This window comes from Hemicordylus capensis, chromosome 3 (assembly GCF_027244095.1).
Source record: "Hemicordylus capensis ecotype Gifberg chromosome 3, rHemCap1.1.pri, whole genome shotgun sequence".
In the NCBI taxonomy this organism is placed as follows: Eukaryota; Metazoa; Chordata; class Lepidosauria; order Squamata; family Cordylidae; genus Hemicordylus; species Hemicordylus capensis.
In genome coordinates, this window is record NC_069659.1 from 59,136,097 (window position 1) to 59,155,063 (window position 18,967).

General features: G+C 43.1%; 2 protein-coding genes across 7 annotated transcripts in view; one reads left to right on the forward strand and one right to left on the reverse strand.

Moving 5' to 3' along the window:
* MORC1 (MORC family CW-type zinc finger 1) overlaps positions 1-6,619 on the reverse strand; it is a 77,470-nt gene extending 70,851 nt beyond the window's left edge. For all 6 annotated transcript variants that reach the window (XM_053304823.1, XM_053304825.1, XM_053304826.1 and 3 more), the window contains exons 1-3: positions 6,498-6,619; positions 4,751-4,804; positions 840-874 (exon numbers count right to left, since the gene is read on the reverse strand). In XM_053304823.1, the coding sequence (XP_053160798.1) occupies positions 840-874; positions 4,751-4,804; positions 6,498-6,568 (160 nt within the window). In that variant the 5' untranslated portion in view covers positions 6,569-6,619. The remainder of the gene's footprint in view (positions 1-839; positions 875-4,750; positions 4,805-6,497) is intronic.
* A 2,651-nt stretch (positions 6,620-9,270) lies between these two features.
* C3H3orf85 (chromosome 3 C3orf85 homolog) lies at positions 9,271-16,304 on the forward strand. Its single transcript, XM_053304828.1, has 4 exons — positions 9,271-9,341; positions 11,142-11,278; positions 13,645-13,730; positions 15,798-16,304. The coding sequence occupies exons 1-4, from the start codon at positions 9,293-9,295 to the stop codon at positions 15,874-15,876; spliced, it is 351 nt and encodes a 116-aa protein (XP_053160803.1). The 5' UTR covers positions 9,271-9,292; the 3' UTR covers positions 15,877-16,304.
* Positions 16,305-18,967: the final 2,663 nt, after the last annotated feature.

The following is an 18,967-nucleotide window of genomic DNA, read 5'->3' on the forward strand; positions in this document are numbered from 1 at the left end:
AGGAGCAAATGAAGTTGTTTCTGAATAAACTCTTAGTTAAATCTACATAAGATTTCTTTGCGTCTATGAGGGAAGCAGCTATTAAACAACCAGCAAAGGGCTGAACTAGAAACTTCTCCCTGCATTGTTACATTTTACTGTGGAGAAGAAGCAGCCAAACATGGTCTCCCTCATCTGCAGTATGAAGTGATTCAGTCCATTCTACTTCCTCACTGTGTTGTATTCGTAACCACGGTCTAGTACACGTTTCATGAAAAACCTATCACCTTGCACCAAGCATGACATTTTTATTTGTGACTTGCAAAAGAAAGTTGAATATCAAAATTCACACCCTATGAATACATTTGATACCAGCCTCTCTGTGAATGTTCAACATCTCAAATTATGAGTCCACAAACACTTTGATAGCAGTAAATTATTAATTATGAATTAGTTTCCATCAAGATACAACAAAATAAGACTAGTCCCACGAGCAGCCAAGCCCAGGCTTGGCTCCCCATGAGAGTCGCCAGGATCCACGCAGATCCCAGCGCTTCCACACTGCCCAACCCGTGTGTGCTTGGGATGTTTGCTGCCCCAGCGCACACAGAGATGGGCACCTAGAGTGCCCATCCGACAGGGGAAACCCCTAATGCAACATGTCTGGTGCATGGTCTGATTCCTGGAGGCTGGGATGCATCGTCCCGGCTTCCGGAGATCCACACGGATTGTCTGGGAGCGTGGTCCACGCTACAGGCAACATTTGTTTTATTGTCTGGGGGAAGGTAGGTGAAACCTTGCCTTTCCCCCCTGCCTGCCTGGTAGGTCATGTAAATACCCTTAATATATACTGAACTCACCAGTAAATATATCAAGTCTGGTGGCACCAGCATCTCTGCAAATGTTTAAAAGAATATGAATATTACAAAAACAATATTACATGTAAATACATACAAAACAAAATCATTGCAACTAAGAAATCCATGTTAGCTGGAAATGCAAGAAACTCTACTTATAATGTATTTAAGACTGCAGACCTAGGCACACTTATTTGGGAATAAGCCTCACTGAACATAGTGGGGCTTACTTCTAAGTAATCATGCCTAGGATTGTGCAGGACATCAGACAATTGCCTGTAACATACACATACTGGCCAGCTATTGTGTATATTATATATAATAACAATGACTATTATTTATACATTTAACATAATTTAACACATAATGAGGCTCTACACATGATTGGTGTGTATTGACAGGAGTGGTTTGGTGGTCAAGCCCACTCTCCCCACACACGAGCAGAAGTTGAGCCCTGGGTGGCCGAATTAGTTGCCCACATGATAACTGGCTCCGTCATGGAGCCAGTTTGGGCTTCAGGGATTGTCCTTGAATGACCCACATGAGTGGGGGGGGGCATTCTGGGGAGATCCCTGAGGCTGGGAGGTTTGCTGTAGCCTCCTGGTCTGGGGTCTACTTGCGTGTCGCCACGGCACAGAGCCATACTGCAACATCTCACGATCGCAAAAATGGGTTTAGCAGAGTGCTCACTCCGCTTACCTTGTTTAAGGAGAGGGCTACTTTGGTGGGCTAGCCACTGTTGATCCACTGGGTTCGCCAGTGAGCCTGCTGGTACTCACGATGAAAGAACACCAGGCTGGGCTCCCTTAGCCTGGTTTTCTTCCATCGTGTGAATAGCCTCAATGGCTGACATCATAACAAAATACTAGTCCTTCCAAAGAGTTCAATGAACTAGCTCTTCAACTAACTCATTTTGACAATCTCCCCTTTCTTCGAAAGTCTTCCATGCCACTCAAATATATGTTCCTGGGGGTTGCTCAGTCTACACACATACACACACACACACACACACACACACACACACACACACAACCATGGGCACAGCATTAGACTGGAACTCTTCAGAAATACTGGTGCTACACCAATGCATCTTCCATAGCACTGGTGCTTTGTTAGACTGAATGTCTCTCACTGTTAAGAGGACAGCAATTGCAAAAAAAATATTAACAATTACAACCTGGCAGGCTGTGGAAGTACCAGTGACTGACAACAGCCCAACAATAATAATCATGCACCCATGGAAACAGAGGCTTTCACAGATTCTCAAAATTCTAAGGAGGCAGGGAGCCCATAAGGCTGCAGGGAAGTAAATTTCTCAAATTCGCTCTTCTGGTGACAACTTATTCCTAAAAGTAAATGTAAAGTTGTGCTGTTGAGTCGGTGTCGACTCCTGGCGACCACAGAGCCCTGTGGTTGTCTTTGGTAGAATATAGGAGGAGTTTACCATTGCCATCTCCCGCACAGTAGGAGATGATGCCTTTCAGCACCTTTCCTATAGTCTGGGAAACATATCAGTGGGGATTTGAACCGGCAACTTTTGGCTTGCTAACCAAATCATTTCCCGGCTGCACCATTTTGTGACTTACATTCTCCCCTAATGCCTGTGTTAGATTGTGAACTGCCCAGGGACTTTTTAATATGGGGTGCTATAGAAATGTAATAAACAAACAAACAAATTCACTTGAAATAACAAGTGTCTTTTAACAAGTGGGAATAGAGGCAAATACTTCAGTCAATCCTTTTCAATGAAGCAAGAGAAACTGAAATGGAACCAAATGGTCAGAGTCAAAAGGCATACAGATCTGCTGCAGCATGGATGCCACAGGTTCTGCTATGTAGGAAAACCTGCATCCAGAATGCTGTGTAATCGGCATCGGCCAGCAAATCTTGCATGGTGGCAGCAGGCGGGAGGGGTACTTCCAAATAAAGGCATGTGCCTATACTTGGTCTAGGGGGCCCCCTTCCCAATGCTGCACACCATCTAGGGGAAGGGCTTGTTTTTCTGGTGACAACCTATTCCTACATTCTCTCCTAACTTGTACACATTTTAAAACTTTCTGAAAACGAAAATGTTGTAGTTGCTGAGCCTTCCCTAAATGTATTCAAGCAGAGTTATGCACTCATGCTAAATGGGCAGAGGCACTTTTGAAAGTGGTGTGTCTTTGGCAGGAGCAGGAAGTGTCCCTATTCAACCCCAGCTCAACATCCCTCCAGTGGCTTCCGTGTATTTCTTTGTAGATTGTGAGCCCCTTTCCCCCAACCCTGGACAGGGATCTATCATCCAATTATGTTTTTCCTTGTAAACGGATTTGAGAACTTTTTCACTGAAAAGTGTAATAATATGGACAATAACACAAACAATCAAAACCCAACTGCAAAGTACTCTCCATAACCCTGCAGCAATGTTTCAACCCATTCACTTTTGAATGCTCAGACGGAAATGTTTTGTGAAGCTTTTGCCATTATTATCCTTTTTAAAAACAGCAAGGTCTTCTTCTTTTTAACTCCAGACACATACTTTTATGGTTTCTTTTTACAAGACCCTCAAGACAGACTTGTTTTCTCAGCCTTTTAATTAAAATGGAAAACTGTTTAATTGTTTTTATCCTGAGAAAGTGTATTGTTTGTTTTTATCGTTATATTGTAATTCGGATTGTGTATACTGCCTAAAGATGTATGCATTTCAGGTGGCATATAAATATGATAAATATATACATACATTTACATACATAGAAATCCCATTATTTTACGAACATAAATAAATAAGCTAACATGGTCTTGCCCACACACAGCAGGCTTATCCCACTAACTATCACTTACACAGGGCTGATATACAGTACAATGGTCTCTTTAAAGAAAAATGGTGCGCAACACAAAATGTAAACTCCAGCCCATCACAGAAGGCCAAGTGGTGGCCAATGAGAAACATCCAGTCCGCACTGCCATTATTTGCAGCCAGTCCCTACCTCCTGTAGTAGAGTGGAAGTACAAAGCACTCTTTCTTTCACCTGGCAAGTGCCCCTTTTAGTGGGCGCTTTCCAGATTAGACCCTGCAATGGGCTCAAGTCATATCTCGGAAGTCTGCTACCACACTTCCTGTGTTGTGACACTACAGTCCCTACGTGGACAGCAAAATGTTCACATTTCCTACGCCTTGTTTAGAATTTAATCTCTGCGAGATAGAGCTAGGACGTTGTGTAAGAAAGCTGCTGTTTTTTCAGGTTGTTAGTTTCTGCAAGACAGCTCCCCCTGCTGTTTAAGTTTTGAATGCAACTTGACTGAACAGAGGCATTTTGCTGCTGTTGAGCAGCTAGTCTGGAAAATGCCATGGCAAATGGAGGAGAGGTGAGTCCAGAAGCAGCACTGGCCAATCTGACAGCAGCGAACTGTGAGACAAACATCCCCCAATTAGGAAATGAAAGATCACTCCTAGGGTGATCTTCCATTTCCTAATGGCAGTCCTATCTCATCTGGGAGACAAACAGTCTACCAATCTCTTCTGGCTGAGGACCAGACACTTTTCATTTAAGCTGATTGGGGAGGGGAGGAACAATAATGTCTCAGTTGCAGGGGTCAAGCCCTCAAGTTCCTTGGCTAGTGAGAGTTAGTCCAGTCCCCAGGCTGAAGTAGCGGTGTACACTGCAGCCCCGCCCCCCGGCAAGAGTGTGGACAAAAGCATTGTGAAAGAAAAAGATTGTATGGCAGAAAAAAAAATTAATGTGGCAGAAATACTCCAATATTCTTTTCTAAATTTTAGAAAAACCTTGAGTAAAACAGCTGACTACTTGTGGCAGCAGAACAGTAGAAAAAGCATCTGTTTCCTTGACATTCCGTATAATCTAGCCAGATAGCACCCTCAAGCCACAAGTACTGTTACGCCAACAACATTTTGCTCCTAAAAGGGTAATTCTTACCGGGAATTGTCAATCAGTTCAGCAACGGCTCCAAAGAGAAAGTCATGCGTGGTGCTAGAAAGAAGCATTAAGAGAATAATAAAAGAGAGACGTTGCAAAGAGTAACAAATGGAACACTTAAGTACTGTATTTGGTGTATTTGAGAAACATCTTGCCCTTAAGACACGGAAGGCAATTGTCTTGACACTGGACAACACAACCGAAGTATGAAGGGGGCGGGATAGATCAGAGGCGGCCAACCTGATACTCTCCAGCATTGCTGGACTACAACTTCCATCTCCCCCAGCCACACTCACAGCTGGGGATGATGGGAGTTGTAGTCCAACAACACCTGGAGATCCTCAGGTTGTTCCTAAACAGGATATAGAAGTATGAACCCAAAACAAAATGTTGCAGTACACCCCTAGCGTGCATGTTACTTGAGCCTGTGCATTTTTCCAAAGAGGTGCATGCTGTAAACATGCTGGTGGGAGCTTTCGTGATTGACAGATTTGGGTGTAGTCTTATCTGAACTGGGACTGTGGTGAAAGTGTAGGCTGTTTAAAGCCTCTCTACTTCCCCTTACAAACTCCTGATCTATTGGGCTCCCTCTATAAACTATTTACGGGTGGGGGGGGGAGCAAGCAGTGGCGCTCTCACCACTGGACTTCAGGGACAAAGTCCAGAGCCTCCACACCCCTTTAGGACCCCCAAACTTCTTTAGTCTGTCCTGGGTGGTATGGTTGCTGTTGGCCCACACTACGCCAGGTGGCCGAGTGTGATTGTCACCTGTGCCAGGTGCTTTAGAGACAGAGGGGGGAGTGGGGCAAGAAATACGTAGGATGGGAATGTGTTAAGCTGCATGTTGAAAAGTTTCTGCTCGTGCAAATTTGCACAGATATACCTGTTCTGTATTCTAGTGAGTTCAGTTGCTGTTTGTGCCCTCAAGAACCCATGTGTTAAAAATACTGCGTGTGTCATGGTGTGTGTGTGTAGGGGAATGATGCTTAACTTGCTGCAGGGGTGTGTTCCTATTGTGTGTGTGTGTGTGTGTGTGCACGTGCACTCGAAAGGCCTTTAGGTCCAGGTTTCTAAATTACCTAGGTGCACCTCTGAAAGCAAGCACACAAAAACAAGGCACAAATTTTGTATGCTTCTGTGGCTAACAGAACTTCTCCTGCTGTCCCTGTCTTAGGGAAAGCAGACCTCAGGAGTTCCAAATGTCTAGTTTGGCCTGTAAGACTGTCTTGCTCCAGAAGCAGGAAACTAATGGGAAAGTGTTGGGCACAGGACGACACAGGGCAATCTAGCCTGCAGGGTTGAGCACCATCACTCTTGAGGGGCTGTGCCTCTTTTTTCTTGTTCTTTACACATTGCCCCACTCCACCCCCTTGCCTTCTCAAGTTCCCAGAAGAGCCTAAAATGCTTCAGTGAGTTTGGCACTTGTAAGCCACCCACAGGCACAGTTCCTCAAATGGACTATCTATGACGATCTCCTGTTGATTTCCTATTGTCTTTGCAACCAACACCTTCGCTGCGGCGAGCACTTGTGCCGTAATTACACTAATACCTCCGCGCTATAATATGAAGAGGAAAACTCTGGCGAAAGGGGAATTGGTTCTTGGAGGAGAAGGACGCTCTTCCAGAATCACTCAGCAATGGGGGATGAGAGACCGTTTTTCTGTTGGGCTGGCAAGTACCACAAAGGTAATACAGAGATATACTCTCCCCGCAAATCCCGCTGACACCCTTGAGCGGCTCCACTCACGAGTTTGCATGCAGATACTCCAACCTCAACTCCGCCCTGCAAAGATCCCCGTAGCGGGATGCCTTGGCCATCGTCGCAGCCCTTTAAAAAAAAGGAAAAAAAAGATCGAAGGGAACTCGCCGAGATAACCAGTCAGAGGACACCCCCTCGTGGTCTGTATGCGAAGAAACGCGTCAAGGGCGGTGCCCAAAGCAAGCCTGCAAAATAGGGATGGGTTAGTGGGCAACGGGCGCCCTCTAGCGGGGATATTCTTCGATGCTATGGCCATTGGAACTGTTTTGACAATGTGGTAGTACGCGAGTAGTTTCTGAAATGCGAATTAATGGGCTGTATACGTTTCTGGAAGCTCTTCCTATTCTTGGGAAATCTTTTGTTCCTCATCTTGGGAATTAAAGAACTGGAAAAGATGTGGATGAGGGCAACTGAGGACCTAGATCATCATCATCCTATTTATTTATTTATTCATTCATTTCATTTCTATACCGCCTAGTATAGAAATCTCTAGGCTGTGTACAGATTAAAACATAATATAAAATCAAACATTTAAAATTCATAAAAACAGATTTAAAAAATCACAATAGATAAAACACACATTAAAATTTAAAATTCAGTTAAAAGCCTCATATCTTCCTTATGAGGAAAGGCTACAACATTTGGAGTACTGAGTACAGTTCTGGTCACCATGGGAGAACTGGAGAAAGTGCAGAAGAGGACAACCAAAATGATCAAGGGCCTGGAGCACCTTCCTTATGAGGCTAGGCTACAGCATCTGGGGCTTTGGAAAGAGTTTGGAAAAGAGGCAACTACGGGGAGACATGATAGAGGGGTATAAAATTATGCATGGAGTAGAGAGAGTGGGCAGAGAGAAATTTTTATCCCTCTCTCACAACACCAGAGCTAGGGCGTCATACGATGAAACTGATGGCCAGGAAATTTAGGACCAACAAAAGGAAGTACTTTTTACACAGCACATAATTAATTGATGGAATTCTCTGCCACAAGATGTGGTGCTGTCCCTGTCTTTGGGAAAATGGACATCAGGAGTTCCAAATTTCTAGTTTGGTCTGTGAGATTTTCTTGCTCCTGGAGCAGAAAACTAGTGGAAACTAGGATGACTTTAAAAGGGGCTTTGAGAAATTCAAAGAAGATCGGTCTATCAATGGCTACTAATCTTGATGACTATAAGCTACTTCCAGGCTCAGAGGCCGGACACCTCTAAATACCAGTTACAGGTCAGCAAAAGCAGGAGAGAGGGCACGCCTTCACCTCTTGCCTGTGGGCTTCCCAGAGGCATCTGGTGGGCCACTGTGGGAAACGGGATGCTGGACTAGATGGGTCTTGGACCTGATTCAGCAAGGCTATTCTTTGCTCTTATGTATTCAGTGATTAAAAACTCTAAATACTGTATTTAGCACATTGTGAGTGAATTGTGCACTGTATGCTAAGAGGATCCCTACTAGATCGTACCCTGAGTCTATCTTGTTTCCCATAGTGGCCAACTGTACGCTTCCCAGAAGCCCAGAAATGGGACACATAGGCAAATGCTTTCAAGCAGCTGGTATGCTGGTTGTCGCCACCACTGCGCCTGAAACATAGGAAGCTGCCTTATTGGTCCGCCTAAGTCAGTAGTATCACCTCTGTCTGGGAGTGGCTCTCCAGAGTTTCAGGCTGTGTTTCCTAGCTTACCTAGAGATATCAGGTATTGAACCTGGAACCTTCTGCATGCAAAGCAGATGCTCTACTAATGAGCTACAATGAAGCCAATTGAAGTCTATGAAGCCAAGTGAATAGTAGCCATTGAGACATATCTTATGAATCCTCAAGTACTCTGAGTTTGGAAATATGATGCCATTTTCCCTGTTATGACAATATCCCAAGTCCAAAAATACCAGTCATTAATTGGCAGGGCAATATCCTTCCAATATGATGCTAAAGACATTTTTGGTCAACGGTTCCATCCACATTTTTTTTTCTTATAAAGGGCTTCAACAAATTCATGCTTTTTTGGTGGCAACTAATTTTGGTGGCTATAGGTTGTATCCAGGCTCAGAGGCAGGATGCCTCTGAATACCAGTTGCAAGGGAGTACCAGCAGGAGAGGGGGCATGTCTTCATCTCCAGCTTGTGGACTTCCCAGAGGCATCTGGTGGGTCCCTGTGGGAAACAGGATGCTGGACTGGATGGGCCTCGGGCCTGATGCAGCAGGGCTCTTCTGATGTTCTTATAAATAATTCAGCAATACATTGCTGTATTTTTAACAGAGGTCATTAAGATTATGAAGCTTTACTTTGCCGTTAAGCTTTACTTAATGGAGCTTTACTTTGCTACAACACAGTTCTTCCACCGCTTGCTCAAGCATTCTACGTGGCTTGTTTGTTTGGATCTTGAAGCTATTCAGGATGTTATCAGCCCGAACTGTCCAACCTTTGGTTATTCAGTGGTCCGAATGATGTGCCTTGGGGCAGATAGGAGTCCTGCACTGTAAGGAATCTTACCTTCTGCTTGTTGATACTGCTGAACAATTGAAACAGGTTGAGCATTTGCGTAATCAAAGTTTAGTCGGTTAAATGTACAGTCCTGAGGCCAAAACATGTCTGGACTACATCAAAACTGCCATGTAAAAAGTCCAAAGGCTACAAAGAGGTGTCTGAGACATCTGGATGCAACGTGGACCCTGCCCTCTGCCTGTGCAGTGTATGTAGTAAATGATTAATAAAGTGAAGGGCATCAAAGTACAAAAAGAACTCCAGCTTTGACTGGTTAAGTATGAAAAAAGGTTGTCAAGGGGAATCTACCATGTCTCCTAAAATGCTCCACATTGCTCTGTGTGCTGTATTGCTTACAGGTAAGCTCTTAGGGGCCTTCAAACTGATACCTGAGCAAACTGATATCTGACTAATCAATTATCTCTGCTACTGAAAAATAAACCCAATATATGTTTCTTTCTTTCTTACATTTATATATAGACCCTCAGATTTGTAGTATATAAATTTTATTTTTTTTATTTTTTAAAAATCAATCATTTAAACAGTTAAAATGATAAAAAATGTGACAAGATAAAAGAATGAAAGAAAATGCACAGGATGGCAAGGGAGCAACCACGAAGTATGCTTGCTTCCGTGTAGATTTAACTGTGTACTGGATCATGTTTCAAAAGGAGCAAACAGAAGGACTTCGAGTCGAACTGCATGTTAGGTTGAAGACATTATTAGAATGACATCTATAACTTTTCCTTATGGAGCCATGGAGGATCCATTCCCGACTGGAACCATGGTGTGCGGGAGAGAGTCTAACCTTTGCTCCTATCATTTGGGCCTTTATGGCTATTTTGCCATAGGTGAAAAGTCTCTATTGGTGCCAATGGAAACTGTTCTCGTGGAGGAACTCTTGGGGCAAATAGCAGTGACAAGAGATGGATGCCCAGTCTGGATTAGGACCCAGTCCAGACCATGTTAAAGCCCCATGCTTAATATGATGGTGCTGATTCAGATCACCCCTTGCAGCTCTTGTTTAATAATAATAAAAAAGTAAAGCATTTCAGCTATGATGATGTTGGCCTCTTGGCACAATGCAGATCTGTTTCTGTGCAATAAGGCATAGTTCTTTTCAGTTAAAGTACTATGCCTTATTGCACAGAAACAGATCTGCATTGTGACAAAAGGCCAACATAATCACAGCTGAAATACTTTAATAATAATAATAATAATAATAATAATAATAATAATAATAATAATCAAGAGCTGCAAGGGGTAATCTGAATCAGGACCATAGCATTAAGGATGGGGCTTTATATAGTAAACTTCTGTTAGTAAAAGTGAGTGAGCATTAGCACCTAGCAGATCATCTAACATTCTTCAGGTTGTACCGAATAACATTACCTTTAGATGTTTTTATACATTGGGTCCTACTGATCCCAGATCTGGCTGGAAAGAAATTCTACCCCTCTCCTGCAGTTCAGAACTGCTAATGATCCAAGGAGTATTTTGTCCTTGTTTTGGAGATCTCATGCTATATGTTGTGCATATTTGGGGAGGGGGCGGTGAGGGGAGAGGGATGCCTGCTATCAGTTTTATATGGACTGCATGAGTGTTTTCTAAACCTGTAGTAGCAAGTTTGACAATTGCCTTTTGTAACGTATCAAGTCTATGAGTCAGTATAGAAAATAGACTCAGAATAAGGAATTCAATTTGTGATTTAGGCCTACTTCTCACAGTCAGCAGATGGGACAGTAAACCTGTATCTAGACTGTACCACTGCAGACAAAGGCTCACATGATGGAATGCTCCTCTCTGAAAAAAGATTGCTACATCTAGCATGTTAGGCAGAAGGCTAGGATAAAAGCTGAATGCTTCTCCCTGACATGCTAGCTTCTACATATGGGGATATTTTATTGCACATCGGTGCATTTAGTAATGTGAGGTCCCACCAGCAGCCGGAAGTTAACAATCCAAAAACAAGCTTGCCATGTCTGCTGCAGTGCTTTCTAACATCTTGGGTTTTGATTTTAAATTGCTTCCTTTAAATACAATCTAATCTCTTGAAAACATGTTAGGGGACATTAAAGCTACAGCAGAAAAGCTTCTTGTTAAACATGCAGATTATGTGAATCGGTCACTGTGTGATTCTGGCAGCTTTGCTGTTTCAGGGGTTTTAGGAGCACCATTTGCCTCCGAAGAAGAAGCCAATCAATTTTTGCGTCTTAAGAGACAAACACCATATTCTCACAGCTATTGGGACCCAAGTAGCAGCCAGAATGCCTGGGGCTACACTCTGGCTGAACAGGTATTTGTCCTTTTCTAAGAGTTTATCATAAAGACTTCAGAGAGCCAGGGTGATTTGGAAGGTTGAGGTTTTACCTGTGGTGAGCAGGACTGACATCCTTGCTCATCCGTGGAATCACTGGATGACCTTGTGTCAGCCTGCATTTCCTGATCTGGAAAACAGCAGTAAGCCCTTTTCAGCCATTCAGAACATAAGGAGAGTCCTGCTGGATCAGGCCCAATACCTTTCTCATCCAGCATCCTGTTTCCCATAGTGGCCTACCATATGATTCTGGGAAGCCCACAAGCAGGAGATGAAGGCATGCCCTTTGTCCTGTTGTTGCTCCCCTGCAACTGGTATTCAGGTCAATTGGATACCAGTTCCAGTATCCAATCTGAACCCAATCTGAATCCATTTCAAAGTCAAAGTAGCCTTTAGCTACCCAGACTAGCAGCCACTGATAGACTTCTTCTCCATTAACTGGTTCCTTTTAAAGCCATCTAAGCTGGTGGCCATCACCACATCTTGTGGCAACAAATGCCATAAGCTAATTATGTGCTATGTGAAGAAGTATGTCCTTTTGTCATCTTACATTCCCCGCCAATTGGTATCATGGGATCACCCTGCTAATGGTCTCATGTAAGAGAGGAAGAAAAACGTCTATTCTCTTCACACCATGCATAATTGTATAAACCTCTGTCATGTCTCCTCTTAGTAACTCCCCCCCCCAAAAAAACCCCCTAAAAAGTTTCAAATGTTTTAGCCTTACCTCATAAGGAAGGTACTGTAGCGCTCTGATTTTGGTCCCCTTTTCTGCACCTTTTTCAATTCAATAATATCCTTTTTGAGCGATGGTGACCAGAACTATACACAGTATTCGAATTATGAATATAATGAATATATGGGCATGAGGTACAGCAACATCTTCCCTCTGACCTATTTCCACTCATCAGAACATATACAGAGGGTCCCTGCTATATGCATGGATGCCCTCTGCAGGCATTGCAATGAACATAGATTTCAACTGGCTGCCAAGATGCCATCTCCACCCATGTGCACTTACCCATGAATTTGCACTGAATATAGCTCAGTGGTTGCACATGTTTTATTTGCAGAAGGTCTGAGGTTCAACCCCTGGAATTTCCAGATAGGGCTGAGAAAGACCTCTTTCTGAAACCATGGAGAGCACTGCCAGTTGGTGAAGGCAGTATATTAAGCTAGATGGACCAATGGTCTTACTTAGGATAATGTGGATTCATATTCTCTATATTTTTTATAACCCACATGTTGCAAAATCCACATTTGAATGATTCACCTTAAAAGTGCTAGTGATGTAGTGAAAAGGGATGTTGTGAGGGTACATGAAATAAAGCTGACAAAACACATATTAGAAAAAGAACTATGCAAAATAATTGTTGTGGCTCTGTAAATAACATTATTATCTAATAGTAATTTAGGATAAGGTTAAATAGCTCAAGTTGTATTTTGCATATCAGAAAAAAGATATTAGTAATGGATTTTTAAATGGAATATTCTGATGAAGGTGTTCAAAGCTCTATTTATTTTATGAGTATTATTATTATTATTATTGTTATTATTATTGTTATTATTTTATTTTATTTATCATATTTTATACCAGCTGATATGTAAATATCATCATCATCATCATCATCATTATTACTATTTTAAAATGTTTTCCAACAAAAGTTCTCCAAGAGGTTTACATAGCCAGAGGAATGAGAAGATGGGTCCCTGTTCTTAAAGAACCCACAATCTAATAAGGGCAGACCAGCAAAAGACTCTAGGAAGGATGCTATGCTGGCATACATAGGGACAGTGGCTGTTTCCCTGTGAAATATAAAAGAGCTAACACTTTAGAAGGCTCCTCTTTGCCCATTGAGCAGGAGTTACTCCTCAACCAGCCTCACCATTCTCTAGAGGCACCTCTGGTTGAGTGAGTGAGGCCAGGGAAGGGAGTTATTTGTTGAACGGAGATCTGGAAGACCAGCGTGAGTGAGGGTCCCTTGCCCCAAACCCTGCAAGATTCTTGAGCTAGCACTTCTCCTAACTGCTTCTGTGTTAAAAATATATGATTGTAAAACATCATCTCCTGGGGCAGACATTCTTAAATGATGTATTGAATTGGGCATGAGGCCATAGCTGAGTCATAGAGTATTTGTTCTGCATCCAGAAGGTCCCAGGTTCAACCTCTGGCGATTCTACAGTAGGTAGGGCTGAGAGAGACTCCTGCCTGAAACCTTGGAGAGCCACTGCAAGTCATTGTAGACAATACTGAGCTAGATGGATGAATGGTCTGACTTGGTATAAGGCAGCTGCCTATGCAATGTGTTTCCTGCCTGAAGGAATGTATCTTCTATTCTATTCAGGCTAGTGAATCCTGGACTGCACTGAGGACGACCGCACAGTATTACATGGATCTGGGATCTTTTGCATTTGATGCCGACACAGCCAGGTAACTGTCCATTGTCAAGAATCCTCAGGATCTACTGCATTAAATGTGACATATCATAGCCACAACAGGCATTCTGGCCTGAACCCTACGCCAAGGTTGACCAAAACGGAGACTCTCCTGGGAGCTATTCGCACATGGCTTCATGCTGTGGGGTAAATGCTGAGTGAAGCCACTTCGAATTACACTCGTGGCATTGAGGAAAGCAGCCCCTCCCCTGTGCGCTTGGGTTTTTGTTTTGGTGCAAGTTCGCATCGCATGCCTCCGTGTTTTCCTTCTAGCCAATGGGGGGCAGGAGAGAGAGAGATATATATATCTAAAGAGCTATATCTGCATTTCTAAAGAGAGTATCCCTATTATTGTGCTAATGATTCTACATCAGTGCCTCTCCCTATTTACTCAGGCATTTTCAGGAAAAGTAGCTTAAAACCAGCATTTTTAAAACCCGGAAATAGAATTCAGGATTCTAGAATGGAAATAGAATTCTAGAATTCAGGAGACAAAGCCCAGTTTGTATGTGGAGTGTTTCCAAGGATCTCAAAAGGGACTTTGGGGCAAATTTGGCTGGTGTGTGAATGCACACTCTCCCTTCCGAAGGAGATTTGGGATAACAGCCCTGTCTGTAAAGCCCCCAGCTTCTGTTGGACTACATTTTCAATGGAGATACCAATGCAACTCCCCCCCAAGGGAAATAGCACATGTGGGTGCATGATTTGGATCAGGACAGCAGTGGGGGCAAAGGGTTAAAACCTCCTTGCCCCCACAGTTCCAATCCAAACACCCACACACCCACACAAGCTATTTACACACACACACACACACACACACACACACACACACACACACACACTCATACAGGGTCAGATAATATATTGAATGTAACTAGCAGTTTGAGTGTAAGCTTAAGTATGCGACATGAAATAATAATCCTGCCCATACTTCCCTCGCTTTCCTTTGTTGCCTCCTATGTGCCTTTCTTGTAGATTGTGAGCCCCTTGAGGCAGGTACTTGTCTTCTGTTTTTTCATTCTTTGTAAAGCACCCTGGTGCCCATGAATAGCGCTAGAGAGACAGACAGACAGACAGACCTCTCCGGAAAATAGAGTGAAAATCGGTAACCTGTTTCTTTTATAGTAAAAGGGTGGAGATTTGGTGCCACAGAACTCCTTGCCATTCCCATGACCAACAGAATCAAAATAAATTGTGCAAAATATCTAAGTATTTCCTAAATATTTTGAAGAATTTGACCTTTCTTAGCTTAGCCTTCCATTTTGTGGATCTTTGATGAAAAACCAAAAGCACACAGAGCATACATAAACATGTAATTCCATAATACCCCTATTCAGGCATTATGTTGTAACTGCATTCAGATGACTATACACGTGCACATGCTGTTGTGGGCATGACTGTAATGGCCATGACTGTAACTGTGTTCATTTAAAAAGTGAACCTGGGTGCAGGCCCCTCACATGCATGTCACATACAGGAAGTATACTACTGTAATTGCTTTCAAAGTAATATGTGAATAATTGTACTTGCATGCAAATCCGCATGCAAAGAGAATGCGGGCCTTCTCTGTAGCTGCTCCTGGGCTGTGGAATGCACTCCCAGCAGAAATTTGCAATCTTAATTCCTTACTGACCGTCAAGAGAGCCCTTAAAACCCATCTGTTTGGCCTGGCCTTTCAGGGTTTGTAATTAGTTTTAATTGTGTTAATGTTAACCTGGTTTTCACGGTTTTAATTATTCTGATAGTTTAATTGTTTTTAAAGATGTTTTTAAATTGGTGTTTATATTTATATTTCTGTTTTTAATTGTTATTGGTTTTAATGGTTTCTGTTTTTAATTACAAACTGCCCTGAGCCATTTTGGAAGGGCGGTATAAACATTGAATAAATAAATAATAAATAATAAATTTATTTATTATAAATTTATTTAGTTATAAATTTACACTGTACACAGATTATATGAGTGCTGAGCATAACATGTAAGTAGGGCTAATGTAAGAAAAGCAAATACTTCCGCAGTAAGAGTTCTGCAGATTTCTTACAAAGCCATTATTGTTTTTACAGGGACCACATTAGATCGTATATGGATATGTTACGGCAATCTGGTGCTCATCTCCAGCAGCAGACAGGAGAATGGAACTGAACAGACACATTCTGTAAAAGTGTCCATGTACCAGACTGTACAGTGGAGATATTTGTCCAGACTAAGGATGAACAGTCAGAGCCTAAAGTCGATTGCTTGCGTCAGCTGGACTTTTACGAAAATATTAGCACCTGAGACAAACATTTATCTCTTGGACATTCAAGCATTCATTGAGCTGTCAGAAATATCGCCCTCCTGTGCTCAAATTACAGGGAAGCCAGAGGGGGTCTGACCCCCTTACCTTTTGTAATGTCCCCTTAGCTATTGTTTTTAGAAGGCTAAGAGAGGGTTAAGAGTTGGCTAAATCATGTTCATTGTCTGATTGTCCTCCGTTTTAATATTTGTAAGCCACTTTGGGTGTTATTTTAATTATGAAAAGGTGGTGTATACATATAACAAACAATAAGTGAATAAATGAAATGGGGGAAGTCAGGGGTTGGGAATTATGGGTATCTTTAAGCCCCGCACCAATAGTTTCCTCTGTAATTCAAGCTCTGCTGTCAGATAAATGTGAATGGTACAGTCCTCTGGAGAACTTGTCTAAGCCCCTCTCAAGTGAATGGGCTGCCCTGGAGAACTGTAAAAACATTTCCTAGTGCCCCAGGCTCATTGAAAACAACCATAATTTGTTGTAAGAGAAGAAAATGTAGTTCTGAAAAGATTGGTTGCTTGACATTCAATTTCTAGGAGTGGGGTGCGCTTAGGGATTTTTCACATGTTCACATTTCAAGATGTGGGACCCCAGGCTCCCTAATGGTGCAGTGGGGAAGTAACTTGTCTAGGGAGCAAGCGGTTGCCGGTTCGAATCCTTGCTGGTATGTTTCCCAGACTATGGGAAACACTGCGCGGGAGATGGCAGTGGTAAACCTCTCCTGTATTCTACCCAAGGAAACCACATGGCTCTGTGGTCGCCAGGAGTTGACACCGACTCGATGGCACAGCCTTACTTTTACTTTACTTTAAAATTTCACAGCAAAGTCCCAATGCCCTGGCTCAGGCCTTTTCCCCCTGGTTCTTTTAGACAAGATATTGGCTGAGCTTGGAGCTGTCTTACTGGGCAGGGTTACATCTCCTTTATGGCAGCAGATGGCTACATAACATATGGGCCAGTATGACTTACTTCTGAGTAAACGTACATAGAACTGCACTCTATGAAATTGCAATTGGATAATGCCTCAGAGTAAAGGGGGGATATGGCATATGTGTTATGTACCTTTAAGAAATACTAGAATGCACTTACCCAGGTTCCCTCTGGCTGCTTTGTGGGTGTGGTTAGAAATAGTCTTTGTTGAGTTTTTTATACCTGCAAGTAGTAGTATGTAGTACCTTCATGTTTGTGTGTAGTTTCAAGAAAGAGATACTGAGGTCATTCACACAATCAAAAACTGTGTTCTACCTGGGTTGGGAGCTGTGTGCTACCAATTTTCAGTGTGGAAGCAAGGTCAGAAGAAAACCTGGGTAGAAGTGATTGTGTGGAAGCAAGGTGAGAAGAAAAGCTACCCACATTTTCCTCCTACGTTGCTTCCACACAACCAAAAATTGGGAGCACACACAGCTCTCAAACCTGGATAGAAGACAGTTTTTGATTGTGTAAATTACCTCACTGTTTTAAGAATCCTTCTCTCTGGCTGATGCTTACCAAGGATAACAGAATATGTAGGGGCTCTACATACTGAAGCTATTCCCATGACCAGGAGAGATCGGGCTAAGGGAGCCTAGCCCAATCTTTCCTGGTCTTCTGCTGCCATGGGAACTGCATGGCTCTGCACCACAGCAACACATGAGGAGACGACCGCTGGGAGGCAAAAACAAGCCTCCCAGCCCCGGGAGTCTCTCCAGAAAGCCTCGCTCACTTGCACGGGGCATCCTGGAACTTCCAGGACTGGGTTGCCCCCGATCCCCACCACCCCTGCCAGTTCTGTGACAGAGCTGGCAATCATGTGGGTGGCCGATCTGGCCACCCAGGGACAGCTCCCTGCACTAACGCTAACAGTGCTTCACACCAATCGTGTGAAGCATCTCACTGAATGAGTACCGTACTCCCTAAACAAACTTTGGTGAACTCCTTTTGCTTGGGTTCACTAAACAAAAGAATATTACATGCCCTACCCACATTCTGTCCCTTCCATTTAACCAGGATGGGCAAAAAGCCATCCTACCCAGCTACCGTCTCCCACACAATCACTTTCCCCTCTTTCTACCTTGGCTTTTGAGTTCACACGACGGTTGATTGGAAGCGTGCACAAGATTCCTAACATGGCAGGTGGCTCCTCTGGCCCGGTTTCAGATTGTGTGAATGAGCCTACTGACCAGTGCAGTACAATGGGAACAGTGTTCAGGGTTTGGGCCCGGGGGAGGATTCAAGTCTCGAATGAACCATGACACTCAACTCACGTAGTGGCCTTCAGAAGGACATGGTAGGCCCAACTGCACTTGGCACGCAAGTGCATGTAACTGTGATCCAACAACCATTTTTGAAGAGGAAAAGCGACTTCCAGAGAAAGTGTTTGGGAGTGGAGAAGCAGTCGTCAAGGAGATGCTTAACCCCAGTATTTCCCACCTCCATATCACTTTTCCCTGCAGGGTTTGTGTGTGTGTAACAAACAAACATACTTCACCCATGGAGGAAAAGCTGTCAGAGGGTGACTTGGAGTGGGGAAACAGAAGGCAGGGGAAGGGTTAAGCAGCTCCTTGAAGCAATTGTTTGCTTCTACACTCCCAGTCACCACTTCCAGAAGTTGTTTTTCCTCTTCAAAAAGAGAGATTGAGTTTTTTGTCTGAAAAAGTGTTATGATGTATGGTTTGACCCTCATCTTTCTTCTCGTCTCTCTCACACGGTTTTGTTGTGAGAACAAATGAGATTTAAAAATCGTAAAGTTCTGCAAATTCAATTTGTTGAAATGGATAGGAGGTGCTATAGTCTAAGCTAACTGATAGATCTTAACTGATCTGCTGGAATTATATTTTGCTAAATAAAAGGACCATTAATAAAGTAAATTCAAAAGGGCAAAGAAGTTGACTTCATCTCCAAGTGATAATGTTACTTTCCCCCCAACACATTTATTTTGTGTTTAGATGGCCCCTTTTCTGC